At 39.0% G+C, this 25,263-nt stretch overlaps 1 protein-coding gene across 12 annotated transcripts in view; it reads left to right on the top strand.

Moving 5' to 3' along the window:
• Positions 1-25,263, top strand: part of stxbp5l (syntaxin binding protein 5L) — a 116,582-nt gene that overhangs the window by 2,221 nt on the left and 89,098 nt on the right. For all 12 annotated transcript variants that reach the window (XM_056754552.1, XM_056754546.1, XM_056754551.1 and 9 more), the window contains exon 2: positions 17,124-17,221. In XM_056754552.1, the coding sequence (XP_056610530.1) occupies positions 17,124-17,221 (98 nt within the window). The remainder of the gene's footprint in view (positions 1-17,123; positions 17,222-25,263) is intronic.

The following is a 25,263-nucleotide window of genomic DNA, read 5'->3' as shown; positions in this document are numbered from 1 at the left end:
AAGCACGTGCGCACCCATTGTCAACAAAACACAGACATCAGTTTCACTCACCGCATGCGGTTCATGTCCGTTATCTTTTACCGCTGGGACGGCTCCATATATCAGTTTCAAACTATCTCCACATCCATCCGTTTATATAACATTCAAAACCCAAATGCAGTGAACAAACAAACACCTGAACTTCGCGAACGTAAGATCTCTCTCTCATGCTTACAAGTGAAAGTGACGTCTGCGCATGCTTCTTCTCCTGCTCTCCTGTGGCCGTGCCGAGTGCTTTTCCGGGAGAATTGTCCAATAAGGGACTAAGAAAAGTTGTTATGAAACAGTTTTACATGTTCGAATAAAACTTTCTGAAACCTGTACGATCGCTGGGGGAGTGTATCGACCACAGAAATACTACGTAATACGCCCAACTCGTTTTTTGACAAGTTGACCATGTTAAGAATGAGAAGACAGCACGTTTAACATTGTAAAGAAGTAAGAATGGATGAAACGTCGTTGCAGGACCGCTTTAAGAGGTTGGACATGCAATCACCAACTAAGAAATTAAATTAAACAACACACCGCGAGAACACTTCTTGAAGCACATGTTGGTCAAAGGCCTAAATCTACACGTAAACCACTGGAACAATTGAATGAATATCACCCATTCAACATAATTGTACTTACACATATTGTTCCCATTCAACATACTGCTACCGTTTTCAGTTGTTGGGATGTATTAAAAACATGCAGAAATGGCAAGACATTGCGCATGCTCACATGCTGCTGATTCCACACTGTGGTAATGTTTACATGTTTAGTGGCTGCGGAAGTGATTTACTACCGTGTTAGTGTAGCTGCTGAGAGGTAGGTCAATGTAAACCGTTTATCATTTTCTTTTAAATATTTATAAAGAAATATCCATATTTTACTCTTCTTGTTAGTTCTCCTTGTGTATAGAAATAACAGCAACACTGAAAAAAATCTGTTGTAATAACATGCAAAAATGATGTACATCAGTCAAACATAATAAATAGTTTTAATTGTCAGATTTAAGTTTTTTAAACAAACATGATTTTTAAATGTTAACATTTCATATTTTCGTTTAACATTTTTAACATACGTGTTTTAAGTCACTGTGACATAAGACTTTTTCTATCTCTAACAAAATATTAAGTTTACAGAGCTGAACAGAAATTCAATTTAGAAAATTGTCACCGCCCACTACCTAAGCAAAGATTTTATGAAGAATTGTAACCACAACACTAAAAAATACAACAAACTTCTCTGAATCTCAAAGATAAATGATCATTAAACACGAACAAGTGTTTCTCTTTACTGAAAACACATAAACAACAACATTTAATTAAGAAAATAACTCGCAATCTTACTCAAAGCATGCTGGGAACTGTAAATCCTCTGCCTAAATGTAACAATTATGGTGTCTTTTTTCGGAAGGCTGCGTCCTCCTGAGGTCTCATTTGAAGACTGTTACGTCATCGAAGCTGTCTCGTTTAATAAAAGCAGGTAGGACACTCTGTAGGCACCCTTCTAATGCGACCTACTTTCACGAGAATTCGGAGGACACAGGTGGTGTATCCTTAGTTGTTAGAGATAACCAACAGTTCTTTGCGTCGGCCAACGTCTGTTAAATAAACGTGTGTTGAATAAACAGCAGCAGCTGCACAGACAATTAAATATGTGGTGTTCAAACGTGAACAGTTTTCAATTTTTGTAGCGTTATTTGAATCTTAGCAGGTATATGTAGTTAATAGGTTAACAAGTGGTAAGTGATTTTTATACGTTTTAAAACAGTAAGGCAATACAATTTACATGTGTTTAACTCTTTTGGCATTGTTTAGGGTAGAACTTAAAATCATGTAGAAATCATTTGAATTAATTTGACAGGTGTGCGAGTGCAAAGTGTTGTCATAGCAACGTGGTACTTCCTGTTTCCTTTTCTGCCAGCATCTCCTACGAAGGACATCTCGTCTTATTCTAAGTTGAGAATCCTCCGTGTACCGCACCCTTTAAAAGGCTGATACCTCTGGACGACACAATGAGGAAACCTTACGAAACGAGTCACAACTTATATGTTAAAGCAACAACATATAACCTTAATGTATGGTTGCCCCATGTGGATGATAAGCGCTATAGTCTGTTGTCAATGTTGTAAATACTTTCGCTGTATAAGCTTTCACTTGGGCAGCACAATACACATGAATTTGTTGACTAAGCAGAAACCGCTGTTACATCATGTCACTTCATAAACTGTGCATGTTCTAAAGGACTCGTTTGTGTCCCGCTGGGTATACTTCTGGCTATACTGATAGCCCAAACTTGATTCTGAGGTAGCAGCTGGTTGTTAGCCGTTATCGCATAACGTGCTAACGCTAGGTACATAACACATTTGAAGTTTCCCAAAACACAACGTAATAGGTGCAACCACTAACTTACACTCAACTCGCTATGGTAATAGTGCCTAGCATAGTAATTATAGATAGCTTTAACATTAGTCTACGTGCATGAACTAAGAAATCAGCAACTTTTGACCATAAAACATTTATTGTGTAGTCATCATTTACAAGCATAATACTCAATTCGTGATGAGGCACGATCATGCTACGTAAGCTATTGAGACCCGGCAACATTACATAATATCTAGTCAACCTTACGGTTATAAATTGTGAACCAGTAACGATAATGCGTCAATAAATAACCCGAGGACAGCCAAATTACTAATAAGATCAAAAGTACATATTTTTTTCAGTGTACTAAGCTTTGTATTCATTTGTATGCCTTTAGATTTGTTTTTCAGAAGTTGAGGTTGTTTGTAGCCCCGATGTTTTTAACGAGGTGATATAAATTAGATGTTAATTAAGGTTATTTAGTTTTTCATTACTATATTTCCCCCCTCTCACTGAGCCTTAGAAATAAACAGGCCGATTGTTTATGTAAACACCCTGTTTTGATTTGATAACCTCTTTGATAATTCCTTTGATGTTTATTATGTGCTGTTATCTGCGCCCCGCAGGTTTACTGTCAAGTTCAGTATAGTTGCTGAAGCCCCATTCTTCAATAAAAGCATCTTTGCAAGTCCGGCTTTAACAGCCTCTTTGGTTCACCATTTAAGGATACACTTCATCTTGAATAGATAGGCAACATTTGGTGCATAGGCATCTTTAGAGAGTAAATAGCCAGTACTGTTGGCACAGGTATATGATGCAGTCTGGAAAGGGAAATGTGTTCTTTTGGATGTTGACTGAAACAGTGCTCTGGAGTCTCAGATATGAAGTAGTCTGCTGAACGCCCTCTCGCGTGCTTACGAACAGACTGTGACATCCAATTCTGGTTTGATCACTGAACTGAATCATGGGATTTGACAACAGCTTCCGTCATGGGCTGTCATGTATCATGTTTGGTTAAATGTTGATCTTTCTCTATCACTCTCTGTTCAGTTCTTTCATTCCAAGATCGTTACATGCACACAAAAATAACAATATCAGGGATATATTGAGAAAATTAAATGCAAAAATATTATTTTATGATATAATGGAAGGTTAACAGAAACAGGTGAGCTTGATTTCCAAGCCTTGGTTTTTGCTCAGTATTTGCTCATTACCCAAATAAGTTATGAATATCCTCATTTATAAAATGTTCAGAAGATGTTATTTGTTTTTCTGAAGAAAAGATATTGTGGTATTATGGTGGCTTCCTCTGTGCTGCTCTGAGACCGCAGTGGCAGCACAGACTGTGCTCAGAGCAGCCTGATCTGCCTGTACATATCCTCATCTCTCAACAAAAATGCTGTGCTCACTCAACCAAACACAAACAAATATGAATTGTCTCTATTGTTGATAGATGTACAATACATTTTTTTTCAATCAGCCGCATCGAGATAAAAAAAAACTTTTCAGAAAGGCGCAAGCAGGTCATGGGACAAGAACCAGCCAGCCAATATAGACAAGCTCAATGAAAATGGAGACACAGATGATCACAGCGTTACTAAATCTAGTAGCAGAGTTATTGCAAGGTATTTTCAATGCATATAATCCATATATCGTTTGTTTAAACATCCTCGACTTTACGGCCATCGTAGCCCATGGTTACTTAGCGACGCCAGGAGAGCGCAAAGTCCAGGCGCTTTGAAAAAAAGGGAGAATGCAGTGCAGCTCGCATTTTCCGCACGGTATTAGACGCAAAATGTGAATCTGGCCTTACTTGTACCCACTTTTGCAGTACATTGAATTCAAAATACAAAGACAAGTAATATTAGATCCATGGATTGGTGTTTAAATTGTCATTATTACTGACACATCACTTTATAATTAATAATTACCTGTCAATGTCAGTACAACATGATGCCATAATAATTCATGTTTTTTCTAGATAGCAAGCAATAGGATAGCTAGCTTCATAGACATTTAAAAGAATTATGTTGGGTTCCATCTTGAGCTTGAAATGTTGTGCAGACAAATGTAAAGCACACTCTTCTTCACAGTGATTTGAAGTGCCCGCAATAACACTACCGTGCATTTTCACTTCTGTGATGTACCGTATTACCGAACACTGGCGCATGTCTAGCTGTCATTGACTTCTATAAATTCTTATTGAACCCCCCTCCCAGGATACTTACATGGACAGTCCTTAACTAACTAGCACTTTATTCTTTTAAATTTTCACGGCGACATCAGCTATGATTTCTCATAGCCTTAAACTTCATGCTTCAATACAGTGACGCGTATATTGACGTCGAAATTCAATGTAATATCCGGCTGGTATTGTTAGAACACTCTGCATGGGCCGTCCAATGTCCAATTAAGACATTGTTGTCTCACCTCCATGTCTGCCGTACAGCCAGCATTCATCAATATTTGTTTTAAGTCAATGATGATATAACTCCTGACAGTCGTGTTCATTTGTGATTGGCATCTTTCCATTGCCTCCCTTTCTGATGACTTTTGCATTGAACCATCACCCTCCCTGGAAATGCAAGTGATAGCCGATATGTCCGTAGCTGGAAATCCGGTTAGGCATGTGCGCATGCACGCTCAAGTACACAATGGCAGGTACGTGCAGTAATTGCATTCTAATTCTCGCTTGTAGCACGAATTCTTGCCAGCAGCATAAACACCAGCAGGGTTCAAACGTGATGCGCCCACACATACTCTCGTCTGTTCAACTGACGTCTTCATGAAAATGCACACACACCACCATTGACAAAGCAGAGACAGGCAGATCTACAAATGCTTACAAATGACAAAAACATTAACCTGCTTATTGTCTTTTCTCTCTCTCTCTCTCTTGCTTTAGTAAGAAGTACTTGTAACTGAATTCAAGTGTAAAGGTTGTAGGTTTTGTTGTATTCTATCTGTCTGTTGAGTGTTTTTTAACCAACCTATTCAGTTCTTTTTAATGAAAGGAAAACCTTAATAACACGTGCAACTGCATCTTTACAGGTTGCTATGGCATAGCTAGGTGGTTATGAGATGTTTCTGTTATAAACTGGTTCATATACAGCAGCTTGTGTCCCATCATTTGTGTCTGAGGAATCTTTTTCAGTTTTATTGTCTGCCAATGAAATGTAAGAGAGTAATAGCACATCTTTTCTCAATAAGTGCATGAGTGCATGAGGGGTTATTTATTGTAGCATGGCATATACCAAATTACATTTTCCCATAAGATGTTTCTCACACGTCCCACCTGGGGTTCACAAATAAATGCTAACTTATTTGTGAAGAATGTCTTTCTCAGCTTATCGAGAAAAGTGTCCTCCGCTTCATGTCCTAATAAATATTGGGAACCAAAAAAGTTAACAAATCTGCCTTTAGAGCTAATAAAAAATCAATTAACTGATCTGCCTAAATCATGTTTTACTTAAAAGATAATAAAAAAATCTATCAATTGTGTAAACAGGGGTCTTCCCAATTTTTCAGGGCAAGGACCCCTTAGATGAGAGATGCAGGAAGCAGGGACCCCTTTATACTAAATGTGTAAATAGAGCTATTTAAATAGAAACAACCCTTATAGTGCATGCAACGAGTCCGGGCAACTTGTTTGACTTGCACCATCGATACACGGTGCACGTTTTTATACATGTACGAAAGATTTGTCAGAGTTTACAATTGGTATGGTGTCATTTGCCTGTCAAATTAGCCCTTTTACAAATTTGACCAGAAGTTCAGAAATATATGAGAATGCACTTTATTTGCATGCAAGTCCTTTCATGCGTACTCTGAATTTATCGGAAGAGAGACAGAGAATGCATCGATTCTAAACTTGCAGACTTGAAAGAAAGACATACCGTAGGTACTTATTTGATTTTGTACCTATCTGTTTTTATGATGCAGATGTAATGTTTCTTCTATCGTTCTGCTTCCTGAATGGACGTTTTTGTCCGCATGCAGGTTAAATTTGCAATGTGCGGAAGCTTCAATGAAACCGCAAGGCCGTGCACGTGTGCAGCTTAAAGAGAACATTGGTTGTAATATTTCTGTACCCATGCATTACATTTTTAACAAAAAGATGTCTGTAAGTAAACAGTAATTAGCAGACCCCCGGTTGAAGACACATAAAGGTTTTTAAGGGGTAAGGGAAGAGCTATGGTATAGGAGAACCTGATGTGAAAACGATGGAAGTCTATGAGACGTCCTCATAGTAAAATCGGTGTGTGAAGATGAAGGTCGGGTTTCTAATTGATTGGTAACAGAACTGTTTTAAAGTGGGCTGTTTGCCCTCATGTGGCATCACCGGGCCGATGGCACATTTATTGACCCAATAAAAGAGCCTAATTTCTCTTATCTGGTATCAACCCCCCACCCTTTCTCTTTTTTTTCTTTCTGGCTTAGAACATTTATTCAATTATTTGAACATTATTTGCCTAATCTTAGTCAAAATACTATTCACGGGTGTTTGAGCAAGATTCAATCAACTTTGGATAAAGCGTGTGAATAAATGAATAAATGGAACACTTTTCTGATCTGCTCTACTCTTTTCAGTCTCTTCATTTGTAGAAATCTTTCTGATTATATAGCGGTCTTCTTAATCTTACAGCTATCATGTCTTGGGGTTAGGTCGAGCAGAGCTTTAATAATAATGTGTTTAAATTCAGTGTAAGTCTTAATACACATCCAAACCATGGTAAGCCATGTTTCTCCTCTTCCTCTTTTATTCCTTTATCTTCTTGTTTGTGTCTCTCTTATTCCTGTACATTTACTCGTGGACATTAACCCTATTGATGCATTCCGGGTCATGCATTCATGCATTCCCGATTTTTTGTCTTTGGGAAATTATTCTTGACAGCACTTAGCTGAGAACCACATAAAGCTTTGCACACTCTCACACACGCACACACACACATAGGTCACCCATTTAAATTTGATTGGCTTTTATTTATCCGCAGATAAAAAAGTCCACAAAAGGGTTAATTCCATCTGTTGGGTTAAATTAACCCAGGAATTGTTTACAGTATACTTGATGGGTTGAAACGGGCCCGTATTTTTGGTTGTAACAACACAGCATAGATTAATTTATAACCAGTTGGGTTTGTCCATTTTTGAGTATTTGTAGGTGCTTCGCATAAAAGTGTAAAATTATAAATTTAAAAAACAAATTTAGTATATAGTGTGTTTGAGTCTAAGAGACTGTTACAATATAAACAGTTTATCCTAATGAGAGAGTACAATGAAAAGCGTTGTAATATAAAGTTCCAAAATGGCTCAGAAATGAACTAGTTTGTATTCTTTTATGTGTCTCGAATCAAGCTTATTAAATGATGTTGAGGCAGGATCTCATTGGAGAGTTTTGTCAGCTAAATAATTTGCACTTACTTTTGAATAGACATTTTAAAAACAAGTCAACTGTATTAATGTTTTCATGGTGTAGACCTCAGGCTTTAGTCATAAATTCTGGCTCAATAATGGTAGTCCTGCGCTCTGTCCTTCCCATTGAGCTGTGCAATGTTCTATAAAACTACAGCAAGTTTGTTGGACATCAGAAACTAAAAAGGCCATGTTGTTTGAAACATGAACACGTCAATTCAGCTGTCTAAAAATTCCTTAAAAGTTCAGTGTCTCGGTTTTCTTTTGTAGCTTGAGGACTGAGAAGATGGAGCATTTCATGCGTACTGTATGAATCAAACCAGAATCTGTAGAGCTTTTCTTCCCGATCCTCATGTGCAAAGCCTATAGAATTTTTAGAAGCATGAAGCTTATCAGAAAACAACCCTCTGAGTATCTCCACCATATGTGCCATCCATCTCTGATGTATTGGGCACCACAAGAGGTCCACAATAACAATGTGAAGATTTTGAAATAAAAAAGAGGAAATTAGAAGCAGACAGTGAAAGGGATGCTCATTTCGGTTAATTTCCCTAACCGAGAAACAACACTCGTTATCCTAACATTAACCATTAACTGATACGATTTTAATATTAAATCTGAATTAAAAAAAAATACATGCTGTCTCTGATTTCGAATGCTGCGTCCTCCTGAGGCCAACGCCTTCACATTCGACATCCGGAGGACGCACACTTCGAAATAAAACACAGCTACAGTTGACGAGGGTAGTTGACACGTTAAAAATACAAAAACATTTTTCACATATTGATTTTAATATGCAAACAGCAGAATAACCTGTCCAACAATAGCAGCTGCATTCACAATCTATCACATTTTCACGAACCGGCAGCATTTTGGATAGGGCTGGGAATCAATTTCTCACACATTGGACACAAATGCTCGCCTTGCTTTTTTCTGCGATGCATGTTCCTGACTTCACAAAATACGTAATTATGTGGAAATAGTCAGTGTTTACAAGTTGAACGTGCAAGTTCTCAACGTTATTACGTTAAGTCACGAACGCACATCGTAGAACAGAGCAAGGCAAGCATTTGTGTTCATAAAGCATATACATTTTTATTTCTTTTTAGAAAATGACAGATCTTTATTCATCGTCTGGTATTGTTTAAAGTCCACTGAAGCTGCACTGAAACTGTAATTTTGACCTTCAACCATTTGGGAGTCCATTGAAGTCCACTATATGGAGAAAAATACTGGAATGTTTCATCAAAAACCTTAATTTTTTTTCGACTAAAAAAATAACTTAAACATCTTAGATGACATGGGGGTAAATTATCATGAACATTTATTTTAAAAGTGAACTACTCCTTTAAAGCGGCCCTAACACACAGGGTTTCTGCCAATCTCACATTAATCTTGAGTACCTATAGAGTAGTATTGCATATCGTCTATGATCACATTTATAAAAGAAAGATACCGCTGTACGATTGTTTCCGAAATCATACGGCGCGTGCGGGGGGGAGGGGTAGGCTGAACTAAAGCACATTGTCAACAAAACACAGACATCAGTTTCACTTACCGCTTGCGGTTCTTGTCCGGCATCTTTTACCAATGTCACGGTTCCTTATCTCAGTTTCGAACGATGTCCAAAGCCAGCGTTTTATCCACCATAAAAAAAAGTTTATTATTATTAATGATATGATTAATTATACATTGGAATTGGAGGACAAGATTGACAAGTTTAAATCTGTAGTAAAAGAGGGAATCAAACTGGTGTCAAAAACAGCTATTCCAAGAATTTCGCAATCGAACAGCCCTATTTTTGGACAATGGAGAAAAACTAAAATGATAGAAATCCAAAGCATAAAATAAACTGGTAAGAAAATAACTTAAATAATTAACAAATTGACAAGACGAAGACACAGAAGAATCGGCAAAGTTTATTTCCCTCAGAATGCACAACCACATAGCATCCCTACCTTAATCCAAAACTTGGCTAGTTTATTTAATAAAGTAACATGTTTAAGTGTTGTGGTGACAGTCTGGAGCCTGTTGACAGTTAGACCCGCTGCAGAAAAATGTATTGCTAGCACCGAAGCTTCATTATGCTTCGGTGTAGACACACTGGGAAGAAAGAGAATGTCACAGCGCGTTGTGAGCGCGATTGTCACGCATATACATTTAAAACAACGAACATGAGCTTAAACAAGGCTGCCAGTGACGCACTCCATTTGGAGGAGTAAAGCCCAGACAAATATGGCCTTGACAATCAGATGAATAACACTTTTCCCGTTTCGTCATGTGGTTTGAGTCATCGGATCGGGGGTATTTACACCTGGTCGCATGCGTCTGCACGCTCTGTGCGTTAACACATGTAAGCTATAGCATATTTTTCTTTCACCATACAGAAAGCTAAAAACATGTTTAATTTTATGGTTATTTGAAAATGTATTATTAAATGATTATTATATATTTTTTATTATTTAACTTAAAATAAACATATGCTACCTTTTAAATCGTTTAACTGATAGTTTTAATCTGTCAAAATTTGATTTGGTCAATGGTCAATATGAACATCCCTAGACAGTGAATGAGTGCTGGCTGGTTTTGATGATGTCCTGCTTTGTTGATCTAGATGTTATTTTTCAAGGCAGTAATATATCCCCTGCTGAGCTAGGAGGAAGTCTTTTGAAGCCCAGATTCTCTCTGCTATTCATATGTACAGAATCCTCTTAGAGCTGTAGTGCACACACACACAGAAGGCATACAGTATATGGAAGAAAATTCTATTAACGTATTATTATATTAGTCAGTGAGGTTCCTGCATGTCACAGGAATGAGCTGTCTGTTATGTAACATGTACAAACAATAAAACACATTAACATAGACAGGTGCTGTAGTGGACAGTCACCGTTTATATTGTTTATATTAATTTCTATTTTCTATTTCTATCAAAATTTAGATAGGATGGAAAATTATAAGGAAATGAGGGGCTATAGGATCAGGAAACTCAGTTTAGAATTCACAACTGACAAACTATGAATGTACAGAATGCATTTGCTGTGTGTGTAACAGTTCCCTCAATACATTTTTAATACATGCTGCATTAGTAATGATTTCTACGGACATTAATATAGACCGTCTTTTGCTTACACTGTGTTATATTGCATTGCAGCAACAGATCAATGCTGTCAACCAAGTCGTTTATATAAATAAATAAGTGTGTTATGTGAGTAGAAGGCACTAGATGAATGCAAGTGATGTTGACAGTCAACGAATATTTGGGTGAGTGTACAACAATACTGGTTCTATTATTAAGATGATGTGTAGGTTTGCGTGTCTGCTTGCGAGCGCTATTGTGAGAGAGAGATCTGCAGTCTTAGGCAGAGAGCAGTGCACAGGAACGCTAGATGTGTGGTCTATTTTTAGATTGGGGTCTAGACTCGCCCGCCCTTCCTTCTAAAGCAAGAGGCTGAGTGAATGAGCGAGAAAGAGAGTTCATTGTGTATGTGTGTTGGAATATTTGTAGCAATGGAGAATGAGTGCTTTGAAATGTAATTAGATAGAGAAAGATAGAGCTAGAGAAAGAGAAAGAGAGAGAGAGAGAGAGAGAGAGAGACTTGCTCTGTGTTTTAGAGGGTCTCTTCGCTCAGGTCATTTTCTTTCTTTCAGAAATCAGCATGCCGTACACAACAGACAGTGCACACTCACCAAAGAAAGCCATATACATAAAATGAGAAATAAAGAGAGAGGGAGGAAAAATGGATCTCCTTGGTATGAAATATGAATGAGTCTTTAAGGATTGGGGCCACTAAATGTATTTTTCATCCACTCTCTGTACTATGTATATTTAATGGCAAATGACTCTCTTCGCGGCCTGAACGGGGACTGTTTGCAGGCCCCTTTACATACGTATAGGGAGGTCCCGGGGGCCCTGTGTCTCCTTCCTGGACCAGGTCACATCACCCTGCTGGGACAAACAGGAGGTCAGCGCCCCCTTGCGTGTCAACCTCCTCTCCAGCCCATGATTAAAGACCGCAGCGCTAACAAGCCCAGGCCACCCGCCTCTTTTCCAGCTGTGGTAGACAAGTGTGTGTCTATGGCTCATTAAAGTGTTATTCTGGGTTATTTTCAACCTAATTACTGGAAGTCAAAATTTCAGCTCATACCTCAGTTTATAAATGTAAAGGGGAAATGTTTTATGTAGTAAACGGAAACTTGGTCATCATTTTGTTCAGAGGCATTCATTTTTAAGCTAGACAAAAAGGGTGTACTTGAGCTGTTAAACCTATTTTGAGGTTGAGACCAATCCTCTAGGTGGAGGAACTTGTGGTTATGTTTACAGTATTTATTTATACACTGAGGCATAAATTCAAATTGTATGTGATGATGAAAAATGTTATCCATTACAAAACCCATGTAAAAGGCTCCCGTTGAGAAATTCACACCGAAAAAAAATCCAAAAAGTGTTCGGTCAATGTATCAGTGTAGCCCTAAAGACATCCATTTTGAACATACCATTATTTTCAACAGTTACCAACATATGTCTAGGGTGCAAGACAACCAATGGTATTACTGGAAGTATTTAATTCCTGTCCGTATCCTTAAATTAAATTACATACTTATGGAAGTACTGTAGGTATTTCAGTCTAACAGACAGAAGAAGAGGCATAGAATATTACGTGCAATATGTAGAAGCAGATATATATAGCCAGTATGAATGACTTAGTGAAACAGTAAAAGTGGGTGAGGGAAGTTCATTTGAGGTTTGCTCCTCTGTAAGAAATTGGCACAAGAGCATGCCACGGCTTGCAGAGACACAAATAGTAAAGAGGCATAGCAGCATATGTGTGCCCGGCCTGGTCCTGGACATTAACACAATTTTTTTGCAAGGTTGTGACAGCCAGACGTGTGGTTTGACCGTGTTGGTTTCAGAAAGCTGTGAGTGTGCATACATATGTCTGTGCATCTGCGTGTGCGCAGGACAACATGATTGTCTGGTTTCACTTGTATCTCTTATCCGGCATTTGTCTGTGGAAGCAGGAAATTGAATCATGTGGAGCTAGAGCTACCAAGGGAGTGAATGAGTGATATATATTATATATACAGTATATAGGAAGTAAGGAATGGTTTTCTGCACATACACACTCTTAAGCATTATAGAACTGTATGGCATTGTAGAAATAGGGTGGAGAAATTGAAAAGCTAAACGGATGAGACAACAGTCCATATCGAAGAGGGATACAGACACAGAGCAAGAGAGGAAGAGAGAATGGGAGGGGGCTGACTTAAATAGTCTGCAATAAAGCAGATCTCTTAATAAAAATCTATACGCTGAGGCATTCATTAGCACTCGTGTGATTAATTGAGACGATAGGCAACACACACACTGACACCCTAAGACATCGAACACAGCCACGCCCATGCAGACGCACCAATGGCTCCGAACCTCTGCATAATCAGACGATAAACCTGCAGGCATTGTCGAAAGTCCAGAAAATCTGAACGTGACAGTGGTTTTCGTCACAGCTCTATTCCTGCTTAATAGCCACAGATGGATCATCTCTCTCGCTCTCTCTCTCTCTTTCCTGCTTTGTGTTCACTCTATCCTGCTCATTCATCCAGTACTCACTTGCATCAGTCCAGGGCCATGCAGATGAATTATTGATGAAGGCACGTATATAAGGGCGCCCAAAAATGGGGGGAAGTGAATAAGAGAGAGAGAGTGCACGAAAGGTGATTTTACACGCAGGCAAAGAAACAAAAGACAAGAGATTGAGACAGTTAGTCACATGAAACATTCCAATGTGGACGTCTTAAATTTGTTACACTCATGCTGTCTCAATCAGGGACTACTGTACACGAATCCACAGAAGCATTTCTAATATCATTGATTCTTTGAACAATGGCAATTTGCGTCACAGCTCCGGAGCTGCATGTGTGATGGATTTCAGCACCATCTGTGGTGGAAAGCGCCAGCACTAACACAGACCTTGTTCAATTCGTTTCAGCACCGGCTGTTGTGGACAGCACCTACTCTGTATTATTTAAAGTTGGCTCTTGACCAGGTTAATTGATTACGGAGATTTCAAATATATATTTTGTAAGGCTGGAAAGAAGTGACTTGCTTGCGAAAGGCCTAGAAACTTTGATGCACAATCATTGCTTTTTCTTGGCTAACAACAGTTTGAGGTGATTCCAGCTGAGACAAACAGACAGGTGTGAGCTACACTTGGAACAGACAGCAAAATCAACAGCCAAATATAATCAAAATATTTATGTGGACTTTACTCAGTCTTAACCTCTTCCTGTTGTTAAAAGGCTATGTGATCAACTTCCAGGCTGTGCATGTTAAAAATGCATGGCTTAAATGTGTCATAATTCGCCAGGGTTTTGGCAATTTGGCCACTACACTTTTAAATTACCGGCCATTCACAGTTTATATTTTGAAAATGTATTTATTATAAAATCTGTATTTTGTATTATTACCAATTCTGACTAGAGGCCTGAACCCAGATGCAGACAGCAGGTAGCAACAAAAGATAAAAAAAAACATAAACCCACGATGGGGGAAATGGGAAATAAAACAGGAACTCAAAACAAATACTTCCCACGAGGGGGCAAACAAACAAAGTCCAAACGATAAGAATAAAGTCCACGAAAACACAACAAGGCAAGACTGGAACAGGGAACAAGACGCTGGGGAATTACTTCATACAAACTTAGTTCAAACATAGCAAATGAACTGGCACGGGACAGAGAATACGGGGGCCTTAAGTGGGGAAACAAACGAAGGAATAATGACACAGGGCAGGTGATGGGAATTAAACACTAAGGGCGAGAATATGGGAAACAAGGGGGCGGGGCCAAGAACAAAGGCCATTTGTTTCCACACAGAATACAACAAGCACAACACAGATGATACTGTCATGACCCTGTCGACAGAACTAGACAACTCCTGACAAGATGGATAGGATCATGACAGACGGGTATCTTTCTATGCACTAAAATGCATTTTTGGTGGACAAATAATTTAAAGGAGTAGTTCACTTCAAAATTTGCTCCCATTCACTTTGCATAGTAATTTTTATTCCTACTATGGAAAGTCAATGGGGGCAAATTTGGAAGTGAGGTGTTCCTTTAAAGACAATCAAAGAGAATAACCTGTGGTTTCATAAAAATTACACTTAGACAAGATAGCCCATGGTCAGACAACAATTGGGAGATGTGCTTCTTTGTTGGTTACCCCACATTTTTATGTTTTTTGGGTCTGCACTATTTCTTTCAAACCAGCGCACCTTTATAAGTTGCTTAGTGACTGTTGTGGCCATAAATTTGGAGGTAATGTGATATTCGGCTGATATTCATATTGACTCATATGTCAGTCTATACCATATGTACACAATAGCAAGATAGACAATGTGTATATGTTTGAATCTTTTACAATTATTCACAGCTTTAAATGGCCATCTGACATCTGAAATCTGCGAGAATCTGCTTTTTTATATGGACGTGCTTATAAAAAAAGATCCTTGCCTGCACCCCTGCATGAGCATTGCGTATGAGAGAGAGAAAACACTCCACTGGAGTGGATTCAAACACGTTGATCAGGAAATGACAGATTTCACATGTTCCTTTATCCTAACGTCTGACTTGCAGAGTGCTGGGTTAACCACGCCTACTTATTTAAATTCCGCGGAATACACAAAACAGAAAAATCTCTTGTGTTAGAGATTTTTTGCAGCAGTAACGGAATAAACCGTCAATCGACCCAGCCCTATAGTTAACTATAAAGTGTCTATTTCAGCCATTGTTGCAGTGTTGTTCACAGATTTAAACTTGTAGGATAGTTCTTGACACCACAGTGGTTGAACAATCCGTGACCTTCTGCTTCAAAGAGAGACTGAGTGGTGTTACGCTTGCTGAATGTTGGGGGCTCAGTGTTAATGATGTTAAGCTTGAGTAGACAGCAGTGATTGTAGACGTTCGGTTCCCAAACCAGCCAAGCTGCCTATTGGAGACATTCCAAATCTGTCACTTCCATATCCGTCTATGTAGTTTTAGAATAAAGCTATTAAAACATCGGGAATCAAATGGATAGTGAACTGTTGTAACTAAGATCCAGTACTTCATCAGCTTACGGAAAGATTTACTAACAGCTTGCGGCAGCACGTACGCCGGTATTAACTAAAGACACACAGTAAAAATTACATTACACAGCTGTGTTATTACACAGGCGTTGACTCATTGCATACGAGTTTGTAGGAACTTCATCTTTAGATCCAAACTTTATTGTAGGAGCGTATTTAAATGAGTTGTACTGGTATTTGCAGCTTTATTTTACGCTCAAAAATGCATGTCTTAAACCCTGTGCTAATCGGTGCCAAATCTGGCCCTTGACCTGTACCTATAAGTAGCATCATCACCTGACCATGTTTGGGTTCCAGCTGTTAAAAAGCCTTTGTTTCCTGAGCAGACAGAGAGCTTTAGAATCAGTGTAGGGCTCAGACGGAGCAGCCTGGAAAATGTTACCTGCTAGGATACAAATCATTTTTAATGAGAGGGACAAGCAGCAGCACTAAAAGCAGGCAAAATCCCGTAAAATTGCAGTGAATGCGCATTAGAGTAGCGGCGTGTGTGTCTGAGAACTGTGTCTCCTGTGCCGGTTTCTGCCACTGCGGCAGGGATTGCAACGTTGTCACTTGTTCTTCTTAAATCATTGGATATTTATAGTCTACATACATTTGGTTTCAACAGATGGTACACAAGTGGACTGGCCTACTGGGAAAAGTCCCGGTTCTTCCTATAGCCGATTCCAGCTTCACATGTGGTGAAAATGCAGGTTACAGGGAATGATTCATTCCATCTGACATTGTACACTCTTTGACAGATGGTTAACAAGCTATGAATGTGCAAATCTGGATAGCCGTCTCTGGTGAAGTGAAGATAAGAAGTTGGTGGTTGACAGTTTTAATTGAAGCTGTGAATCACAATGACCAGTTTTAACAACAGATTACTGGAGGTCAGAGAAGCAGATTGTTTTCGAGTACTTCAACATTTTATTGATAGGAAACTTTAACATTCATTAGCGTCAAATATGTTTGGAAATATTTTACTCAAAATGGTTAAAGGAGACCATGTGAAAGGGGTTTTGAGTTGTTAAATTAAACATGTTTTGTTAAACTCTGTAAGAACTGCCGTTTAAAGACATATTCGGAAAAGGATGAGATGTCCTTAGGGAGGAGATCATCGAACGGACAGGCACAGTGAGGGGTTAAAGCTAGTGTTTCTTTTTGATGTTTCCATGCTTACTAATTCTTTCATGTGTTGTCTTTATTCTAGACGGTGCGTCATGGATTCCCTTATCAGCCCACAGCTCTGGCATTTGACCCAGTGCAGAAGATCCTTGCCATTGGCTGTCGTTCTGGAGGAGTACGAGTGTATCCTTTCTCCTCCGTGATCCAGTGCTACCGTTTTTTTATCCACAGTGTAATGTTGAGACTTTGGGACGATTAGCTGCTGTCTTAGGTAAGCTGTAACTAAATAAGTCATTTTCATTTATTTTAATGGCATAGAGGATTCTAAGAAAGGTTGATGGACCACCGAAGGAATCCCTGCATACAGTTAGTAATGTATTTATGCTGTTAGAGACCTACAGTTAAAAGAATAATGTACAAAACGACACAGCAATTACAGTAATAGAGACAACACCAGTATTATTATTAGCTTAGTGTTTTGCCACAGATTTCCGATGTCACTCTTATGTGCATAGGCTGAATATAAAATAACAAAAAAAAGTGTAATCTGAGTTACAACTTTTGCAATTCATTTTCTCAGCTGCATGAGAAAATAATACTCTTCAATCCAAAGTGTCTGGAGTGTTTTGTGATTTGAAAACATTGACCGCAAGAAGCAACATGGTGGTGTTAAATGCTTAGATGTTTCTTCAGTGATCATGGTTTTTATCAATTTATTATAAGAGGCTTCATTGTAGAATTTGGCTGTAAGTCAGTGTGCAGAGAGATGAAGTCAAACAGAGCAGGAAGTAGAGAAATGAGGATGCCAGAAAGATAGAGGAAGCAGCAAGAGACAGAAAGTGGGACATTATTGCATCACTGCGAATTAGCTTATTATGGATCTGCTAATTATGGATCTGTCATTACCGTAGATAATTGTGGATAGTGTTACTTAACTGAGAAAAGCACTGCCCTCTTTCAATCCGTCTGTCTTATTTTTCTCACACGTCTGGTGTCTGTCTGTTTGTCTCTCTCTCTGGAAGTCGGCCTTTCTGTCTGTTTGTCTGGCTCTTCCTGTCAATGTGAAATCTAATCATAATCCGTATTTTTAATTTACAAACATATTTAGTCAACAAACAATGCCTTAAGTAACAATATTGTGAGATAATACAGTATGTGTTATGTTTAGAATCATTAACAGAAATGGCAGAGATTCATTGAAGGGACTCTAGTTGATATTTTTTAAAACATGATAGAGATGGACCCTTGTTATTTTAATACTAATACTAATTTTTGTTTATTTTTTGTCTTTCTTCCTGTAAAGCTGCTTTGAAACAATGAAACATTGTGAAAAGCGCTCTATAAATAAAACTGAATTAAAATACTACTGTATTTATGAATGGATTTTGCATTGTGTTTGGAAGCCATTGTGTGGATAACATCATCACTTACATGTTGAGGTGGAACTCTGTCTCCTCTTGAAGTTGCGCTCAGATCCCCCCATGTTACCGGCAATTTTAGCCGGTAGCAACATGGAGTAAAGTGTCTTGCAAGGACACACTGGTGGTGGATGCTGGGATCGAACCAGCAACCTTTTGATTACCAGTTCAGTGGTTTAACCCACTAGACCACCATCTCCAGAACAGACCACCATCTCCAGAACATAACAGTTCTTCAATATCTTCAGTTATATCAACATAACTGAAGATATATTCTGTAAAAGAAACTCTTAAATACAATTCTGTCATCATTTACTAGACCTCTTGTCATTCACAACCTGTATGTGACTATTCCTTCTGTAAATCACAAAAGAAGACATTACAATTTTTTTTGGTAACCGAACAACGGCGCAGTACCCATTGACTTGCATTGGTTTTTGTAACCGTACGATAGAAGTGAATGGGTGCTGCTATTGTTCATTTACAAACTTTCCTCAAAATATCCTCTTTTGTGTTCTGCACAAGAATGAAAGTCAAACAGGTTTGAAATCAAAAAAGGATGAATCAATGACAAAAAAAATCAGTTTTGGGGAAACTATCCCTTTGATGCATTACACAGTTGTGCTTCTTGAATAAATCTTGAGTAAATGAAATGATGTTTAGTGAGTGGTCAGCGAGACATGATAGACATGTTGTTTGACTCCATTGGGAGGGATTTCTAGGTCAGCCGACAACTATGAACTGCATAATCTTCTTAAAACCATCCTGTGCCCTGTTGAATAACATTAATGTAGTCTCACAGAATATGTTTGTTTTGGGTTGCGTTTGCACATCTCTGTCTATCCTCGATTTTTCTCCATCTTTCTCTCAGACTCTGGCCAGAATGGTATATTTAGTTCTTGTTCTGAGCTCTGTATTGATTGAGAGCGCCCAAAGTTAAACATTCACACTGCATTATTGATTATCAACCTTTCTGTGCACTCACTGCGTACACTGTCTGCAAATCATTTTTATAGAGGAAGACATAAAGTGTGTGTGCGCTCATTTGAGAAAGATTTGTAAATGTATTAAAGTAGCAGGTCTTTACTGTAACTTTAGAGCATACATGTTTATGTGCTAGATATGTATAAAAATAGACCCAGTGCTGAAGCAAGCAACGAGCACAACATTCTCACCGGTTGATGTCATCTGTATTTGTGTGTTGATGCAGAACTTGGCAGGGTGGCAACATGCAGGGCTGAGATTGGTGTGGCATGCGCTTTACTGCAGTCAGCTAGCTGCACAAGCTCCTGTGAATGAAGACAAAGAATCAATGTCACACTAATCTAATAAAGTCATTCTGAGCTTCAGGAAAGAAAGAGATGTTCTAGAATGAAGCGCAGTGGAAACAAACCCAAGTAAAACTTCCATTTCGACGAATAGATTAACAGATGTAGCTCGGTCAATGTGCAAATGAATCAGAACCCTTATCTGCACTAAATCTTTCGGACAAAATTGACAGTCTAGACCAGCGGTTCTCAAAGTTTACATTCTAAGGTCCAAATCTGAATTCTCATCAACGTCAAAAGGTCCGGAATCATTTTTATTACAAACTTGTTTTAATAAATATGCTTATAATTGTATATACATTTTCAACTATACATATGCTAATGATCATATCCATGACTCATCAAGTCGTAGCCTACTTGCATTTTCTCTCCGAGCTGTCACATACACAGTATTGCACATTTATAAAACTAAATGCCCCAAAAACAGATCTAATTTACATATATTTTGTTTCTGAAATAGTACTTTAGTGTAACCTGCAGTCACTTTAACTGAGCTGCTTAAATCTTGAAGTATAACTGCAATACACTGTTGTACAGCATTGACTTATATTATTTAAAAAATCATGCAGGACAAACATCTGACTGTGCAACAAATGTGCATAATTACAGACGAACTACATTCATGTTCATATGCCCAGACACTCAGTAGCAGTTTGATTATTGCAATAATTCATTCACAAGTTTGCTGCGGTTCAGTCAGTTAAATGTGCTGCTAACTCTGCCGGAAAGTAGATGACAAAAAAGACGAGCTGCGTCGGGAAGGAAGAACCTTGCGAACCCGGTGACATTTTTTTACTGAATGAAAGATAAAGTTCATCCAAATGATGCTAGTTGCTATGCGGTTTTTCTGACGGAATCACTGGTTCGTGCACCTCTGCGTGTTTGTGTGTCATGGAGGTCTGAGGAGAGTGCACTTGAAATATGAAGTGGATGGATGTGGGTCCGAATCGACTTCCCTCCTGGTCCGAATATGGAATGGAGTCCGTACTTTGAGAAGGGCTGGGCTAGACTAAAGTCCTGGTAGAACATTCCAGCTGCTTGTGTGTTGGCATAGGCGGTGGTGCAAGTTCCCTTTGTATCCAATTCTCCCCATTTAAACATTTTTGAAGACTTTGAGAATTTTAAATAATGTAACAATTGTGAATTGATGTGCAATGTACATTTCTGCGTCAACTGATTTGTTTATGAAAAGGAGTATTGGCATGTTTTTTTTTTTCTAAATCCTTTACTTTAGAGAAGTCTGGTTTTCTGGTTATGTTTCCATGTGGATGATGTGAAAGTGTTTAGAACAGAGTTCCCTGCATTTTTACAAACTCTTAAGTGTTAATATTTACAAGTTGATATTTATAACCTCCCAAAAATAAATCTTGTTTTTTATATGTTGGGATCTAATCCATGACACTTTTAGATTCTGCCGGCTGTGTGATGAGTTGTTTATCATAGCAGAATCCAAGAAAGGATTACTGTCCAATAGGAGGCTGGTAATACAATTTCTACCTTTCTGTTTGTGTCTAGTCAAAGACATTATTGAATTTAATGTGCACTTCTCAGAGAGTTTGAGTTTGTACCGATCACTGCACGTGTGTGAGCAGGTACATATGAACAGGTAATAGAATTCTCCTTTGTGATAAGCTGTCGATTCTCATCACAGCAGACTAGCGGAAACAGGGAGAGAGGTATTAGTAGAGGAGTGATGATGAATTCTGGTGAGATGGCAAATGGAGGGTGGAGTCACATAACCTTCCACTTTTTTCTCTTTCTGTTCTTTTATATTGTAGGAGAGAGAGAACAAGAGAGAGAGAAAATACTGATTTCATTATCAGGCAGGGCACGTTCAGAGTTCACCGCAGCCTCTGTCTAGTTAATGTCGGGATGATGGGCAAAGTACACACATACACACACACACACCCATGCAAACACATCGGAACAGCCACACAGAAACATACAAAGACACCATGGCAATGACAGATGTCTTGTGCGTGTGGTTGGAGTGACAGTGAATAATGCTGAGATCTTAGCACTGACGCCGGTAGTTAGCACGCTGCTGCCATCTTTTCTGCTGTCAGTATGTCACCCTTTTTTGTATTCGCTTCTTCTCCTTTCTAACATCTTTGCACTGCTCTTCTTATGCTCATTTGTCAGATGATCCACTCTCATCCTATTTTTGGCTTCTGTACTCTGCCATGACATAACATTTGATTTGTAAATCTATCTCATTAATCTTATTTCTGTATACTTGTAGGCTCTGTTGGCATTTGGCGTGTAGAAATGGCAAGAGATTTCTTAAAACAGTCCTCTTCAAGCTGATTTGCTGGTTTTATGTGTTTATCAGTCAGCTGGGAAACAAATAGATGTTTGTAAGTTTCCAGGCTGCTACAATAACCACTTTTGAGGAAGAATTTGTTATTGTAAGTTGTTATTGGTTGGCTAGCTATATATACAGTGCCATCCACTATTATTGGCACCCTTGGTAAATAAGAACAAGGAAGGCTATACACATAAATAGATCTGCATTGTTATTTTTTCGTTTTGATCTTTTATTAAAAAAGTCTACAAAATTCCAACATTTCATTGAAGGAAAACTATTTGAAGTAGGTGGAATATCACATCGTAAAAAAAAATGCTTCCATACATGTTGGCCACAATTATTGGTCACCCTTGTATTTAATACACTACGCAACCTCAATTAATAAGAAAAACAACGCTGAGTGTTTTTTTTCAGTCTTATGAGATTTAAGAATACATTGACATTTACATTTACATTTAGTCATTTGGCAGACGCTTTTATCCAAAGCGACTTACAGTGCACTTATTACAGGGACAATCCCCCTGGAGCAACATGGAGTAAAGTGTCTTGCTCAAGGACACACTGGTGGTAGCTGCTGGGATCGAACCAGCAACCTTTTGATTTATCAGTTCAGTGGTTTAACCCACTAGACCACCATCTCCATTGAGAGTCATCCGAGTCCATCCCTCCATAAAGAATTTCTCCTTATCCTTCAAATCTTGGTCCTTCCTTTTCTTCAGCTCATCCCAAGTTCAGGTCAGGGAACTGGTATGGCTATTGCAGGATCTCGATTTTGAGCTCAGTGACTTTGAGGATGTTTGTTTTGAACCGATGTGCTGATGGAAGATCTAACTACGTCCTATTATATTATTTCAGGTTTAGATTTTTTATCTGTTTGTATTTTAGAGAAAATCTTTTTTTTCATAATGTGATATTCCCCCCACTTTAAATTGTTTTACTTGAATTAAATGTTGGAATTTTGTAGATTTTTAAAATAAAAGCTCCATTCGAGATTCAATGCAGATTTATTTTTACAGCCCTGTTTGCACATATTAACCAAGGGTGCCAATAATAGTGTCGGGCACTGTATATACTGTATATATTTTCAGTTTTTCAAAAAAATGGTGATAGGTATTTGGTAAAATCATACTTTTTGTTTAATTCTTCGAACTTCTAACATTATTTCTTTAAAATTTCAAATAAAATATTGTTAACTTGCATTTAATTGCAGAAAATGAATACTAGTCAAAATAACAAAAAGATGCTCTGTATTTTCTCAGACCTGAAAATCTGCAAAGAAAACAAGTTCATATTGACTTATAAGCAATACAACAGTAATATTTGTACATGTATTTGGGAAAACTCACTTTGTCACTCCTGAGGTTTGATTTTGTAGAAATTTAACAGATACTGGACTGGAATGATCACAGTACATTTAGAAATGCTTGTTAAATTCAAATTTGGTGTGGTCTCTTTTTTTCATGGCTTTAAACTGTTTATTTGCAAAATCTTGTTTTTTGCAAATAATGTATATATATATATATTTTTTTACGCAATTTATACATTTTATTTTTCATTATATTACAGTTGTTGTACCAGTGTACATATTTTTATTCTATTTCTATTTAGCTCTTAAAAGCGTGAAATAGGCTTCTGATTTTGTCACTTTCCTGTAATTTTTCACAAGGCATTTACGGTTGAGTGGACTAGAAGAACAATTTATGGATGCAAAATTGAGTGCAAAGATTTTAAATCTTCAAATGTCTGGCTAGTATAGCATACACTGTGACTTATGGATAATAACTAACAATTTCATTTTCAGCAATAATAAAACATCCAAAAATCACCAATGATGGGATCTGTGACAGATATGATTGCCACAGCCTTTATTCTTTCTGCGTTTTAAAATGTCTCGCAGCTCTGTGTCATCTTGAATCTGTCATGATTCCACCTCACCTTGTCAGGTATTTCTTGGTCTAGAGGTGGAATCATACAGAATCCTCTGTTTCATGTGGGAGAGAGACGATTTCTTCTCTCTCCGTGTCTCGTCTCTGGCCCCGCCCCTCTCTCTTCTCGTCAGCTTTCCCTGAGTGCTAATCCCCAGCACCTGTTGCTCGTTACCATCCTCTGTTTGTTTCCCCTATAAAGAGTCCTCATGTTTCTTTGTCTCGTTGCTCGTGCATTGTAAGCTGTACCTGTATTTGTATGCTGTGTGTATACCTGGTCCTCGTCTGAGTTGTTCTAAGTAAGTGTCAGTTCAGTTTATATCAAGTGTTTGTTTTTGTACCCAGCTTTAGTGAGTCAGTGTTCTTGGTTAAGTTTATTATTTACCCTGTTTTCCCCATTGTGGGTTTTGTTTTGCCTTTTTAGTCTTGTGATATATATAATAAATTATCTGTTAACCCCGCTATCCCTGAGTCCTGCCTGCAATTGGGTTCTACCTCCCTTAATCCTGACAGAATGCACGAGCCAGAAATTAACCCAGCAGGCAGCAACTCGTCCCAGGCTTGGTGGCAGTCAGCCATCTATGATGTGCAGAAAGGCAATGGCCCTTTTCCTCCCCAGGGTGACCGGACCCTGGAAAATTATGCACAGGGGTCGTTGGCTAGGCGGGGCTTTCTCCCAGAGGTTCTGCTGAACTCCTATTTCCTGGCTGGCCTGGTCAGTCCTCCTCCGCTGGAGGAACGGGAGAGGATTATCCAGGGGTCTTTCCAGGACCTGGTAAAGAATCTCTCGAGCAGTGGCCCCCAGGACTCCACCCACTTCCACCTGGATTCCGTCCCAGAGGACCGGGTGCTGACCACTGGGATGGTGAGGTTCGCCGGTCCATCCCACTCACCTCCCGTCTGCATCCAGGGGAGATGCCCACGGAGGCAGTCGTGGGACTCCCCGTCCGACTCATCCTGCACGGAGCTAGCCGTGTCTCCCACCGCCTCTCTTCGGTCGGCCACAGTCCCTGTGGGCCGCTCCCGGAAGAGGAAGCCCAAGAGGGGAAAGCGTTCGAGTACTGCCCAGCATCCGGTGTTCCCGAGGCTGGCTTTCAAGCCGCTCCAGCAGCCGGCACCAAGCGCTGCCCAGCCACCGGAGAGCGCTGCCCAGCCGCCATTCCAGCTGGTCCCGTCTGGCCTTCCCGGGTCTCTCCAGCCGGCCCCGTCCGGTCTTCCCGGGCCTCTCCAGCCGGTCCCGTCCGGC

This window comes from Triplophysa dalaica, chromosome 8 (assembly GCF_015846415.1).
Source record: "Triplophysa dalaica isolate WHDGS20190420 chromosome 8, ASM1584641v1, whole genome shotgun sequence".
In the NCBI taxonomy this organism is placed as follows: Eukaryota; Metazoa; Chordata; class Actinopteri; order Cypriniformes; family Nemacheilidae; genus Triplophysa; species Triplophysa dalaica.
This window is presented reverse-complemented; position numbering and strand designations above follow the sequence as displayed.